Source organism: Notamacropus eugenii, chromosome 4, assembly GCF_028372415.1.
Source record: "Notamacropus eugenii isolate mMacEug1 chromosome 4, mMacEug1.pri_v2, whole genome shotgun sequence".
Lineage (NCBI taxonomy): Eukaryota > Metazoa > Chordata > Mammalia > Diprotodontia > Macropodidae > Notamacropus > Notamacropus eugenii.
The window spans coordinates 66378515-66393744 of NC_092875.1; the positions used below are offsets into that span (position 1 = coordinate 66378515).

The following is a 15230-nucleotide window of genomic DNA, read 5'->3' on the forward strand; positions in this document are numbered from 1 at the left end:
ATTCCACAGTGAATCTGGCACTCCAGTTAGACCTTGAATGATGGGTAGGATTTCAAAAGCAAGAAATGATTAGGACATCCCCCAAGAATGAGAAATAGTATGGGCAAAAACACAAAGGCAAGAGAGTGGGGGACAGTATCACAGAAAGGTGAATATTCCCTCTATTTTGTCTTCACTTCCTGGGATTATAATAAAATTTGTGCAGTAACACATGGGGCTTCTTCATTCCAGAGCCCAGATTTGTTCATATGGATTTCATACAAGAGAGCAAGGAAAATGCTGATGGAGATGATGACAAAATTTATGTATTCTTCACTGAAACAGCTATTGAATTTGAATTCTATGACAAACCTCTAGTTTCAAGAATTGCTCGTGTCTGCAAAGTGAGTAATTAGTAGTGAAGACATTTTGCTTGTTTGTGCAGGAAACAAACTCTTGTGAATGAAGGAAGCAAAGAAACTTCTGAACATGGAGCATATGCTTGGTTGATGCATTGGCTGACCTCTAGGCCAATTCATGCTATAAACAAAGAACATAGCAGAGCTAAGACATGATAGCCAAACTATGCCACAATGTCCCTCAAAACTTTCTCTTGTGTCCTTCTTGAGCACAGAGCAAAGGAGAGAGGATGGAAGAATGGAGGGAAGATAAGACAAGAGTGAAATGAAAAGAGGTGATTCAGCTGGAAACTCTACTATGTTTTCCTCTTTTCTATCTCCAGCATTATTCCTATGAAAATAACTCTATTCCTACTCCATTTCATTATTTTTTATAACATTCTGTTTTAGTGATACCAGCTAACATTGTTGTATCATTATATAAGCACAGAAATCCTAAGCTTTTTTCATTATTCCAAATATTGAATTGTTCACAGATTCAGGCATATATAATGGGGAATGAGAGAAGATTTATCGTGTATTCTTTGATATTTTTTAACACATTATCTGTGCCTGTGGCACACCAAGAAAAGAAATGATTCTTAGTTCCTAATAGAGTTCACTGTTCATTAAAGTCCTATAAGTTTTTGTTCTCATTCTTCAGCATATCTAGCCACTGGAAGGCTTTGTTATCAGGAGTCTAGTTCTGGTTTTACCACCAAATCTCTTTGTGACCTAGAACAGGTCATGTCACTTTTCTGGTCCTCACTTTCCCCTCCTGCAAAAGAAGAGGTTGAATTAGATGTTTTCTAAGGTCCTATACTGTTCTAAAGTCCTATAATTCTGACTTAGTACTGTGCCTTTCTCCTATCATCTTTCTTTCTAACTCATTTTTTTTCCCTTTGGTTTTTAGAGTCATTTCTTTATCCAAGTTCCAGAATTTTGATTAGCATTGAGTCAAGCAAATTTATTCTTTCTGCCTAGGAAATTTAAAATTGTAGTATAAATGGAGCCATTTTTAACTAGGATATTAATACCATTGTATTTGTGTTTGTGTGTGGTTTTGTTTTCATCCAAACATTTTTTTTAATCTTCCACTATTATTCAAAAGTTATCTGTGTTTTCTCTGAGTTGGGCCATTTGTCTTCCTATAGGGTGACCTTGGGGGAAAACGACTGTTACAGAAGAGATGGACATCATTTTTAAAAGCCAGCCTCATCTGTTCTCTTCCAGAGTCAGATTTCCACTTTAACATGGTTCAGGATGTCTTTTTACTTAAGACAGGGAATTGGAGAGAAACTGTCTTTTATGGGATTTTTATGCAGCAGTGGTAAGATGCAGTGCTTTTTGTTGTGCCCCTGAAAAGCTGAAATAGTTCAAGCTGGGTTATTTATCTATGAGATTAGATTGTTTCCACAAGAATTGCTTTTAATTAAACTATAGTTAGAAAAGCTCTTTGAGAGATTAATTATTGTTTTGCCAGAGATTCCATAGAATTCCAGAGATGGAGGAACCTTGGAATAGAGAATAGAGAATATCAAGAGCTGGGAGGGACCTTCGAATATGACAGAGTTGAGAGGAATCTCAGAATATAAAACATGGGCTGGAAGGCACTTTCACACATACCACAGAATCACAGAATATGAGTTGGAACAGACTTTAAGAGCCATAAAGCTTTAACCTTCCCCATAACTCTTCTTTTTTTATTTTCAGTTTCATATTCTCTCCCTCCACCCTGCCTCTACTCATTTAGAAGGCAAGAAATACAATATCTGTTATACGTATATAGTCATGCAAAACATATTTCCCCATTAGCCATGTTCTGGGGGCAAAAAGTCAAGAAAAATTAAGGAAAAAATATACTTTAGTCTGTACTCTGAATCCATCAATTCTCTTTCTGGTGTTAGATATCATTTTACATCATGAGTCCTTTGGAGGTTGGTGGATCATTGTATTGATCAGAATAGCTAAATCTTTCACAGTCAATTTCCTTAATAATATTACTGTTACTAAGTAGATTTTTCTCTGATTCTGCTCACATCACTTCATGTCAGGTCGCATAAGTCTGCTCGAGTTTCTCTGAAACCATCCTCTTCATCTTTCTTATATGACAGTAGTATGTCATCCCTTTTATATAACATAGTTCGTTCAACCATTTTATATAACATAGTTCGTTCAACCATTCCTCAATTGATGGGCAGACCCTCAATTCCCAATTTTTTGCCACCACTGCTGCTATAAATATTTTTGTATATATGGGTTCTTTTCCTTTTTCTTTGGTCTTCTTGAGGCATAGCACTAGTAGTGGTATTACTGGGTCATGGGATATGCAGTTTTATAGTCCTTTGGATGTCCAACCCATAACTCAATGGATATCCCTTCTGCAGCATTGCTAATAATTAGTCACATAGTCTCTACTTAATCTCTAACCAGGAAGAACCCACTTCCTCCTAACGGCAGCCTACTCTGCTTCTGGAGAGTAGCTCTTATTGTTCATACGTCTTTCCTTAACCTTTACACTTAATGTTTCCACACATTGCCCATAGTTCTGGACTCAGGGTCTAATGTCTTTTCCACAGGGAAAAGTCTTTGAAGACAGTTTTTATGTTGTTCCCTTTCTTTTTCCCTCTTTCCCTTAAGAAAATACTTCTTGGGGTAACTTGGTGCAGAATAGAGCATGAGCCCAGGAACTGAGTGAACTTAAGTTCAAACATGGCCTCAGACACCTAATAACTGTGCAACTCTGAGCAAGTCACTGAACCCTGACTACCTCCAAAAAAAAAAAAGGAAAAAACTTTTTTCTTCCCCAGACTAAACATCCGCATTTCCCTGGACAAATCTTCATATGGCATAGTCTTAAGTCCCTTCGCCATCTGACCAGGATCTGTTTCCTCTGATGTGCCCTAGCTTGAAAAATAGGAAATATCAGCATTATAAAAGACCATAGAAATCTAGTCTAACTCCTTCATTTTATAGATGATCAGAGAAGAGGAAATGACTTGTTCAGTATATACTGGTAGCCAGGATTCAAATTCTGGGACTCCACATCCATCGTTCTTTCCCCCGTACTACTCTTCAGTGCCCATACTGCACTCTTTAGGGCCCACCTGTCTCCTTGTGGGAGAGTAGTATTCCCAAGTGCATAGCAGGGTATCTGTGATTCACTTTATCTCACCACAGGAGAACAGAAAAGAGTAGACAGTTGAAAGAGATGCCCTTATAGGCAACTGACCTGTGCAGTTCTGCAGGCAGTCCCTGGGAGTGTGGGGTTACGGGGACTTTAAATAATATCCCAATCCATCTAAAAGACATTTCTTGCCTTTTCCTTTGAATAAGATTATTTTTAGTAGAAGCTAAAATGTGGCCAAAGAAAACAGGTAGGAATGTGCTCCTTGGAAGGTTATTTCAGCTTTAACACACTTCCTTCCTACAATGATGCAAAAATTATAACTCACTCTATTTTCCTTCCCTCCCTCCCCCTGCATGTTCTTAGGGGGAAGTTGGATACCACTGCGGTTTGTGCTTACAGTATGAAAACAGTTCAAGATGTTTTCTCCAAGGGAAAATACAAAGGACTTATAACCATGGAAAATTCTCATATTAAGTGGGTGAAGTACAGAGGAGAAGTTCCTGTCCCTCGACCTGGTGCTGTAAATATTCTTTCATTTCCTTTAGGGGAGAAAACAGTACAAGAATAACCAATCCAACCATAGAATCATAGAACAGAGCAGAAGGTATCTGAGTTGAAAGAGAATTTAGGACTTAGAACATAGGATATAAAGAGTCAGCCTAGGAAGAGTGCTTAGAACATAAAATATCAGAACTGAAAACAACCTTAGAGATCATTTAGTCTGGTATCTTAATGAGCAAATTGAAACATATAACACAATTGGGTGAAATGACTTATTTAAGGTCACATAGCAAGTTAGTAACAGATGGGACCACAGCTTAGGTCTTCTGGCACCCACAGTACATAGTACATGTTCCTTGTTTCATTTTAATCACTTTTTGTAGGGTTATTTTATATCCAGCTTCTTTACTGAAGCTGTTAATTATCTCAATTAGTTTCTTGGCTGATAAGGATTATTTTAAGTAACTATCATGTCATCCACAAATAGGGGTAGTGTCTCCTCTTTGCCTGTCTTTATACCTTTAATTTCTCCCTTTTGTCTTATTACTGTTCCTAGGATCTCTAGAACTGTGTCACATAAGATCAGAGAAAGAAAGCATCCTTCCTTTACTCTTGTATTTATTGTAAAAACTTCCAGTCTTTCCCCAAAACATATGATGATAGTTTCTGACTTTAGATAACTATTCTTATAATATTTTTCAAAGGTCCTGTTATGCCTCTGTTTTGAGGGATTTGGGCATTACATAAGGCATTTATTAAGTACTTACTGTGATCTAATTGGCATCCAGGCACTGTGCCAAGTGCTGGGTGGGACATGGTGGAAAAGTTCAAAAAATCAGGAGTACAGTCAGGTTAAAAATGTACATGATTGACTGGCATTTTCTCAAATGGAAGTTTTGGCTTCAGTGGAGGGGCCATGGAAATGAAGGAATCTGCAGCATAAGGAGACAGCTGGGACAGAGGTTAAAAAAAAAGTCAAGTCAGCAGGAACGTAAGAGCATAGAACTTAGAATGTCAGCCTAATTAATGGAACCAGGTTAGAAGTGAGCACGGCATAAATGAAAGTGTTTTCATCAGCCACATTTTTCTGCATCAGTTTTTTTTACATCAATTGATAACATCACGTGGTTTTTAGACACTTTTATTTTTAATATGGTTATGTTTATTGTTTTCCTAATGTTGAACCATCCTTGCATTCCTGATATAATCCCAATTTGATCACAGTGAAGGATTTTTTAAATAAATTGCTGTAGTCTTTCTGCCAGGTTTCTTTAAAATTATGAATCTATATTCATTAATAATATTGACCCATAGTTCTCTTTCTTTTTCCTTGGTTTTGGATACAAATCCCTCATTTGTTTTATATACTTTAGTCACATTTACAGATTTAAAAGCGTAATTTTTACAGTCAATTGGCCTGAGTCTCATTCCTTCCACTGACTTGATCAAAATAAAAAGGACCACTTGAATGAAGTGTTTGCTATGAAGCAGAAACCAGTTTGATCTAGGTCTGTCCGAGGCTCCATTATTTACTGACGCATCCAAAGGATCTCTGTGAAATGGTCTTGCATCTTGATTCAGTGTTTCCACAGAATAAAAAACATTGTTGCAGTTGAATTTCATTATACTTCAAAATATTCGTTGTTTGTTATTATTTTGTTATTATTATTATACCCAGTTGTTTTTGTTTTTGTTTTTGTTTTTGTCACTAGTCATGGAAAACTATGAAGAAACTTTTGTTTACTTTTAATCTTGAGAAGCATGCCCCTAAAAAATAAATATTACCACTATGTTTTGAACCAGTAATTCTGAGATGGTTTTTCTTCCTCTATCCCTGTTGCCTAAGGTCTTATACCAATCCAAATGTGGTCATGCTTTAGTGAAGAGGCATGTATAATCTTACCCTTTGTACTCTTTCTCCATTGCTCTCCCTCCCACTGACCCCACTGCCCTCTACCTCCAAGATTTCTGGAGCTACAGAAATGCCCTGCCTGGTTCTCCAGACTCTTATAATAGGACAGTTGGGTCCACCTCCTTGGAACGATGAAGAACACCAAGGGGATGGTGGCATTCACAAACCTTTAGTCTATATCCAGAGGGCTTTCGTGACCAAGGCTTTGTTTCAGCCTTTCCCATGAACAGACCCTCAGTAGTGTCTGATAAAATTGCTAGCTTTTCATGGAGTGTCTAGATAGCCTTCTTAGGATTGTTGGAGTAGCTATCCTTGTTCATGGAATCTCAGAATTGGAAAGACCCTTGGAGTTGGGTTGAACCAGATGATCCCAAGGTCCTTTCTAACTGAGGTTTTGAGATTCTTTGACATTATTACATTCAAAGAGAGTGACATCAAATTTTCCCTTTAGTATACAAGGGCAGATGTATGTTAAACTCTTCTTAAAATTCCTGACTCCTGACTCAGAGATCTTTGGAATGGGAAGGCACACGTGAAATTATATAGTCCGAACCATTCCTTTTAGATTCAGAGGGCTTGTGTGATTTACTCAGGGTTATGTGGCAAGTTAGTGAGAAAGCTGGACTGTAACCCAGGTCTCCTATGTCCCAGGCTACCAAACATATGTTTGAATTTTTGTCTTTTTCTTTTTTTTTCTTTTTTTCCTTCTCTTTCTTTTTTTCTTTCTTTCTTTCTTTCTTTCTTCCTTCCTTCCTTCCTTTCTTTTTTTTTTTTGATGCAGTCAGGGTTAAGTGATTTGCCCAGAGTCACACAGCTAGTAAGTGTATGAGGTCAGATTCAGGTGTTCCTGACTCCAGCTGGTGCTCTGTCCACTCTGCACCACCTTCCTACCCTCTCATCCCCCCACCTCACCCCATTCTTTCTTAAAGAGAAGAAGAAAGGCCTACACAATCTAACAACAGGCATTATGTTTATAGGCCTACCAATCTGCATCCCATCTACCTTTATTTCAGTTCTCTTTTTATGAGGCAATAAATGCTTGTAGTGTATAGGTTTTTACTGAGTATTCCACATAACAAATGTTGCTTCTTTTTTAAAAGTTATGCCTTTCCAAATGTAGTACCTGGTAGACATCTTGTTCTGAGCAGTTGGAAAATAAAAAATTAGATTATAATTGTACATCTCTTGTTCTTTTTCCAGTGCATTGATAATTTTGCTCGGAGCATTGGATATAACACTTCTCTAGATTTGCCTGATAAAACTCTCCAGTTTGTGAGAGACCACCCATTATTGGACAGTGTTCTTCATCCAATTGGGGGTGTGCCTGTGTTACTGAAAAGAGACTCAATTTATACTAAGATCGTGGTAGACAGAATAATTGGTCTGGATCAAAGAACCTATGATGTCTTATTCTTAACCACAGGTAAGGGATTCTTTGGGAAAGGTTTAGAATGGGATTAATCTAAAGAGATTTTTCACAGCCAAGGGGAAATGATTTTGATGCTCCTTTTTTTTTTCAGTTCTCATTTTTAAAAAAAATATTTATATATTTATTTTTAGTTTTCAGCATTCGCTTTTATAAGATTCTGAGTTCTAAATTTTTCTTACCTCCCTCCACTCCCTGCTCCCTAAGACAACATACAATCTGATATAGGCTGTACATGTATGATCATATTAAATGTATTTCCACATTAGTCATGTTGTGAAAGAAGAATCAAAACAGAAGGGAAAAACCATGAGAAAGAGAACACAAAAAATAATAGAAGAGAAAACAGTCTGCTTCGACTTGCATTCAGACTCCATAGTTCTTTCTCTGGGTGTGGATAACATTTTCCATCAGGAGTCTTTTGGAATTGTCTTAGATCCTTGATGCTCCCTTTCTTGATACAAAAAGAATTTTCAACTAAATTCCAACTCTAGTGGCTATACCAGTCATTGACAGTAATACTTTTTTATTCTGCTGGGGTCAGGATTTGTGATCAATATGGTTGTTTGAGTAGAAAGAAGACAGATACTAGACACGTTACATTTAACAAGGTGCTGAACAAAGAGTGTCCTTATCAACTGGGGAATGATTGGATAAACTGTGGCATGTGAGAGCAGTAGATTGTCATTGTGCTGTAATAAACAAGTGATGAATGTGAGAAATTCAGAGAAACATGGGGAGACTTAGGTTAACTGATACAGAGTCAAATCAAGAAACAGAAGGGTGACAGACACAATGGCTATGAAGCTCTTTTGCTTCCATTTCTTTTTTCTAAAGTTTTGCTTTAATATTAAATGTGAATTTCAGTGACATTAATAATTGTAACATGCTTAGTGACTATTTCACATATTTTAAAATGCATTTGGTGTTCTGTAGACAATGGCTATTTGCACAAGGCTCTCAACTGTGATGGGGATATGTTCATTGTGGAGGAGTTGCAACTGTTCCAGACACCAGAATCTGTGCAGTCTCTCAAACTGTCTGCAGAAAAAGTAAGTCTAGTTCCCACTCTGAAATCATGAATGTATTCTATGCTGCCAGCCTATTGACCACCTAACTGTTATGTGATACTTTTCATTCTAGCCTAAGGAGAGGATCTCTAATTTCTTTTCTTCCATGAGGACAAACTGATCAATGTCTACTGGGTTCTACTCCTTGGGTTTTTAAGTAACAAGATCATCTTTGTTATTTCTGGGAATTCCTTTTATTTATTTAATAAGTTTTTTTTTAATGATGTAGCACTACTTCCTCTGGGTTCTAAGGCACCCATCTGCTCTCAAACCTCCACTGATATGCTTCGCATTAGACTCCGTTCACTTTTAACCAAAATGTTTACAAAGAGAACATAGTTGATTTCTCCACAGAAACCTGGGGCATGCTCTACCACAAAAACACAGTATCCATGGAAAGAGTGAGCATAAATAATCCAGTCAAAGTGAGACATACACATGGAGAACGTGTCCCATCTCCAGCTGCAGAACCTAGAGCTCCTTGGTCTCCTAGAAGTCTTTCCTGGTCACATATATCAGAACCCATCAATGGAAAGGTTCTCCTTCCTCCCACCTCCTCAATGGAAGCCCTCTTGTACCAAAAGTATAGAGTCAAGCAAAGCAAATCAACACTATTTTTGACTATGTTTGAAGATGGCTGTCCTATTTTGTATCATTATTGATTCTTTACTTATTCAGGATTCAGCTTCCTTTTAGTAATGGTCATTTAATGGTCATAGTCATCCTGGTTCTTCTTGTTTTTTATTTTGCTCTCTTTCAGTTAATGTAAGCTCTCTGTGTCTCTCTGAGTTTCTCACATTCATTATTTATTACAGCACAGTGATAATCCATTACTCTCATATGCTACAGTTTATGCAACCATTCCCCAGTTGATGGGAACACACTTTGTTTAGAGCCTTGTTGAATATAACCTCCCTAGTACCTGTCTTCTTTCTACTCACACAACCACCACTCTTCCACACTCATGCCCTCATCACCTCTTGCCTGAACTAGTGTAACCATCTCCTCATTGATTCCAGGCTCTTTCTTTTCTAATCTGTTCTCCGTGTTGCTGCCAAAATCAGCAACCTAAGTTGTAGATCTAACTATGTCACTAATTAATGCAAGGTGAAGTAAAACCAGAAAAACAACAACAGTATTGTAAAGATAATCAACTTTGAAAGACTTATTAACTCTGATCAGCACAGTGACCAGAGGACTCATAGTGCTGTCCACTTCCAGAGAAAAAGCTGGTATACTCAGAATACAGAATGAAGCCTATTTTCTTCTTCCTTCCCTTCCTCCCTTCCTCAAGCTAATCTTTCTAGGTTTACCTCAGGTATCACCTTCTCTCTGAAACCTTCCCCGAGTCCAACAGTTGTTAATGCTCTCTCCTTCCACAAAACATCTTCTGTTTATTCATTGATGTGTATATTAAGGATATGACCATAGAGTATAAGCTCCAGGAGAGCAAAGACGGCTTCGTTTTTGATCTTGGATCCATGGATTTTAGGATAGCACTTTGTACGTACTAGGTGTTACCGTTTATTGAAGTGAATTGAAATGACTTCATTATTGTTATTCAGGCATTTGCTGAGCTGTTTTCTGTAGACCTCTGGTGTTCCACATATGAGTAGTAATTCTGCAGCAAAAAAAATAATGCTAATGATGTTTTCCCTCTAATATACATTATGAAATGATGTATACATCTAAAGTACGGATCATGTACAGGATTGTTTTCATATAAAAACAGATTCATTTCTTCTCTTTTGCTCCAAAATTTGTTCAATACTCTCTTATGCCTGGAGGGATCAATACCCCAACAAGCCCAGACCAGCATTCCAGCTATATAATCCAAGCTCCTAAGCATTCTATGACCAAGTTAATAAAGGAAATTCAGCAAGGTCTTGAAAGCTTAGACCTGTGGAGCTCAACAGGACCATAAATGGTTGCCTCATATGATGGAAGCAGGAAGAAAGAGGAAGAATAAAGAAGGGAGGAAACCAAAGTAAAGGGAATAATCATCCAGGAATCTTTGGAGAGAAAAAGACGCCCAGCATTCAATCAGATCTCACTAACTGAGTCTGACAGACATTGACCAAGTGCTTCATTTGGTCGAGGTGTGCCGTACGAGCTGCTGGAGAGACGGAGGCAGAAGTGAAAGGGCCCCTGCCCTCCAGGAATTTACAGTCAGCTGGGGGACGCTGGACTTGGAGTGTGAAGACCTGAATCAGCATCGTGTCTCAGATGCTTCGGAGCATGGTGATCCTGGCAAATTCGACAGCCTCTCTAGACCTTAGCTTCCTCATCTGTAAAGGGAAAGTTTAGACTCCCTGACCTCCATCTCTAAGTCTATGATCACTTGCTGATCTACAATTCATAGCTAAGTGAAAACAAAACCTACAGGAAGTCATTTCAAGGTGGGGGAGCACTAACAACTTGGAATATGAAAGACCTGTTATAGTTCAGTGTGAAGAACAGTGGGTAAAAGTCAGGGCCAGTAGTCACCATCGAGGCTGGGAGAAAGGAAGAGGGACACAGGTGAAGGCAGAATCCCTGAGAAAAAGACTTTGAGAAGCCAAAGAGAGTCTTCTGGAATTACTTCCCTTACCCAAATGAGAAAGTATCTAAAGCATCTAGCCCTACAAAACTTCAGCATAATTTGCATTATGAAACATAAACTGGAATAACCATGTCCTGTCCTTATATGTAAATGCTACTGACCCAGTATCACGTTGGCATTGAACTTGTCCAGAAACGTATGCCTCATTCTGCACCTTGAATGCATTATCTGTGTGCTAACAGGGGGTGGGGAGCAGGTTTCATCATCATGTTACATTAATCAAAGTTTAAAGTTATTGTCTTTAAAATGTTGTTATTGTTTAATTTATTCTCCTGCTTACTTTGTTCTATATTGACTCACATAAATCTTCTCAGATTTCCCTGCAATTATCCCTTTCATCATTTCTTATGGCCCAATAATTTTCCATTATTCTCATATATTATTATTGGCATATTTTTAACATGAGCAACCACCTGTGTGTGTAAATTTTCCTCAAAAGTCTCTGACTAGCACCCATCATTCCTTCACCAAGAAAAGACCTGATCTATTTATTTTATATTTTCAGGGCATGTTGTATTTAGCATCATCCAGTCGGGTGGTTCAGGTCCCCATTGCTGTGTGTGGCCGATACCAGCACTGCCTGGATTGTATCTTAGCTCGAGACCCTTACTGTGCTTGGTCCCAGAGCCAGAACCAGTGTGTCTCTGCAGTGGACTACACTAACCACTCTGAGTAAGTCAAGGTACACCTGCCTGAAGCCCATAGCCAGGATTCAGCAGCAGCAGACACTTATTAAACACTTGCTGTTTGCTAGGCCCCATACTAGCGGCCATGGATACAGATTCAGGAAACTTACATTTGACCAAAAATGGGTTTAACTGCTCCTTCCCAAGGAGAAGGGAAGAAGGAAGAAAGATAAAAAGAATTCTAGCAAGAGACTAAGGACAATGTTTTACTTAGTAATAACAACAGCCGATATACCCCTAGTGCTCTGTAGTTTACAGTGTCTCTGCACAGCAATCCTGGGAAAAAGGAAGGACAAGTGCTATCATCTCCATTTTACAGCTGAGGAAACAGAGGCCAAAAGAGGCTAAGTGACTCAGATGGCTGGTGAGAGGCAGACCCAGGGCTGGGATGTCTGAACCTTCTGATCACAAGGCCGGTTCCACTGTCCTATGTGCCTTTTGTGCAGGTAGCCATGGGCAGCCCCTTAAGTGCTCTGGGCATAAAGCCAGAAGGACTTGTCTCACAGGGTGCTGGGTGTGTGCCTATAAAACTCTACATGAACAAAAAGGTGGGTGCCATCATAAGCCACAGAGCTCCAGATTTGGAGTCAAGAGACCTGGGTTGGAATTACTTCACTATCTCTGTAACTGTGGGGAAATCTTAGGATCATTGATTTTAGGATAATAGATTTAGAGCAGAAGGTCCTCTAATCTAGCCCCTCATTTGGCTGAGGCCCAGGGAGATGGCATCATTTACCCAGGGTCACACAGGCAGGGAGCACTTGAATCAGGATTCATGTTCCAGTCCTCCCTGCACCACTATGTCACTGTGAGTCACAGAACAACTCTGAATGGAAAAATGAATGAACAAATTAATCATTTTTTCTCCCTTTTTTTAGGGTTTTAATTCAGAATATTAAAAGTGGAAATGTATCAGAATGTCCTAAAATAGGTGGGTAAAAACTTCCTTGTACAAGATATGAAATGTTGTACTCCTTCAAGTGTGCTGCTCTCTGTCTTTCCTCTGTCTGTGACTTTTGAAATGGCTGTCCCCCTGGGTAAACTGAATTTTAAAAGCAGATTTAAAAAAAAAAAAAAGCAGATTTAGAAAGTATCAGGTCAAGCACCAACTGGTCTAAACCAGAGTCCCAAGAGAGATTGCTGTCTCTCTAGGCCCTGGGTCTTTTCACTCTAATGCTGCAAAGAGCCAGTCTTGGGGCAGATGCCAGAATGTGGCCCCCTGAGCTGACATCTTTCCCTGGGAAGGATGAGGAAAGATTGTCACTACTGTTGACCCTTCCCCATGGTGCTAGTCACTGCTACAGAACCCACAGAGCATGCATAGTCCTCTGCCCACTATGGGGCATTTTTAAAGAAAACAACCCAGATTTTAAACCTCCATCCCAATGTGTTGTGAAGGAGAGTCCAATCAGAGTTCTGTCAAAGAGACTGCTTCCAAACTAAATAAGCTGGCATCTGGGCCACAGTCACCTAGGGGGCATCACGGAGAATCAGGCCAAGTTCTCTTTCCTCGCCCCTTAGGCTCTTTGACCAGGTTCAGTTCCTCCTTTGGCCTTCCTTCTGAGAGTCATTTTTCCTAAGTATGTGTCAAATGATTTTCAGAATGACCCATTTTATACCCTCATGAGGGAATGGCCTTCTAAGTGGATTTCTGCATCTAAACCTCAAGGAATGCTGTTCCTCCATCTGGTTTCCTGCCCCACAGCTGATTTCTTGCAATTGATGTGTAAATTTTTTATAGACATTATTTTCCCCTTGTCCAAAGGATCTTCTTCAGTTTCCTGTTTGGGGAGTTCTGTAGTCACTTCACAGCTATCAAAACTCCACTTGCTGCAGAAATGCTTTTCATGGTGAACTTGGGCTCTCATAGTTAACTAAATATTATGTTTACAACATTGAGGGAGCTAGGGGATACTTCTAATTTTAAGGAGATAGTCTCAGTCTGGATCTTCCAACAAAAGGAGTGATTACAATCTAATCTTGACAGGATTCGAGCAATAAATTATCCATTCCTAGAGGTGGTCACTTATAAAGTGTTCACTCATAAAATCGTGCATGGTCATACATGGTTGGTTGAGGGGCTCGCTTATCTGCCAGGAGTTTAAACTAGGTGAATTCTATTTGGGAAGTTGTTTTTCTTTTTAAAATTCTATAGGCCCTAGGGTTTTGTTTCTTTTAAGCTTTGAACTCTGTGAACTTCCTCGGATTCCAAGCTTCAACATTTCCTGGGATCTTTGGGGAAAAGGGATAGACAGTTATATGGCACCTACTATGTGCTGGGCATTGTGCTAAGAACTTTACAAATGTTATCTCACTTGACCCTCACAACAACCCTTTAGGGCAGGTGCTGTTATTATCCTCATTTTACAGATAAGGAAACCGAGGCAAACAGAGGTGAGCTAAAGTATTTGAGGCCGAATTTAACTTAGGTCTTCTTGACTCCAGGCCCAACTCTCCATGCACTATGGTGCCACCTAGCTGTCTTTGAGGTCAATGCATCCAGAGCTGTAACTGGGGTGGAGCCAACCAAGATTTGTCCAGTGACATCCAAAGAAGTACACATTACTATTCACAAACCACTATTCCTTTGCCCCATGGCACTCCAGTGATATGTGCCATGTACTATAATCATACTTGCTAACCTAGCCGTACTTCCAAGGTCTTATTATCATGGCACCCTCCAACAAAGGGCAAAGGTAGATCTCTGTGGAGAATGGACTGCTCTCATTCCTGGATCTATTGCATTCTTAGTTAGATTGTCCTCTGTGCTATCACCTTCCCTTCTCACAACTGTCCCTGTCCCACTGCTATCACCACCATCCTTCCCCAGCACCACGTGAAAGAATTTCTAGGATACCCTATATGGACAGAGGGAAGGAAAAGGAGAAAAGAAAAAGTGATCTGTGTTGTCCAGTGGCCAGTTCTAGTACTCACAGAAATGGTTTGTTCATAATCCAGTCAAGATTATTATTCCTTCTGGAAAGGGAACCTGAGACATATCCTATCAAGATGGTACCTGGGCATGAGCTTCTTTAGAAGAGGCCTGAAATGGCTTGGCAGAAACAGAAATACAGACTATTTCATGCATAAATGGAGAAGAGGTTGCTACAGAAATATCAGTCTAGTGAGAAAATAGAGGTCCAGAGATCATACCAATAGTAGCAGCAGTTAATTGAAGGAGTCAGAAAGCTGGCCTTGATGCTTGGGATGGACAGAGTCCCAGCTTCCCAAAATTCCCTTAGAGCTCTAAAGGGCAGTTTTGTCTGGGCATGCAAAAGAATCAGTTACACTTCCACTGCCCAAAGTGCTTTCTCATTCCCATTTGAACCCACATGGAGGACCACTTGTCCAGGTTTGCAAAATCCTCACTTGCAAGAAGTTTTTCAGGATCATTGGAGCTCTTAACCTGAAGCATGCTTGTACCCACACTGGGTCTTCTCCATTAACCCTTGGAGGTTTGGTCCTGATCCTGCTAAAGTTTTCTTAGAATACTAGCTCTGGGGGACTCCTTGAAGAACAAAAGAAG

At 39.4% G+C, this 15230-nt stretch overlaps 1 protein-coding gene and 1 long non-coding RNA gene across 7 annotated transcripts in view; one reads left to right on the top strand and one right to left on the bottom strand.

Moving 5' to 3' along the window:
* The window catches only part of LOC140499749 (semaphorin-4E-like), a 55350-nt gene that overhangs the window by 38600 nt on the left and 1520 nt on the right, over nt 1–15230 (top strand). For 5 of the 6 annotated variants that reach the window (XM_072601589.1, XM_072601588.1, XM_072601590.1 and 2 more), the window contains 7 exons: nt 232–383; nt 1532–1707; nt 3871–4027; nt 7121–7343; nt 8283–8398; nt 11524–11690; nt 12583–12635. In XM_072601589.1, the coding sequence (XP_072457690.1) occupies nt 232–383; nt 1532–1707; nt 3871–4027; nt 7121–7343; nt 8283–8398; nt 11524–11690; nt 12583–12635 (1044 nt within the window). The remainder of the gene's footprint in view (nt 1–231; nt 384–1531; nt 1708–3870; nt 4028–7120; nt 7344–8282; nt 8399–11523; nt 11691–12582; nt 12636–15230) is intronic. The other variant, XM_072601591.1, reaches the window with a different exon arrangement.
* LOC140499756 (uncharacterized) lies at nt 898–5132 on the bottom strand. The gene is made up of 2 exons (XR_011965532.1): nt 4776–5132; nt 898–1155 (listed from the first exon to the last, which is right to left on the bottom strand). It is a non-coding gene; the product is annotated as an uncharacterized lncRNA (long non-coding RNA).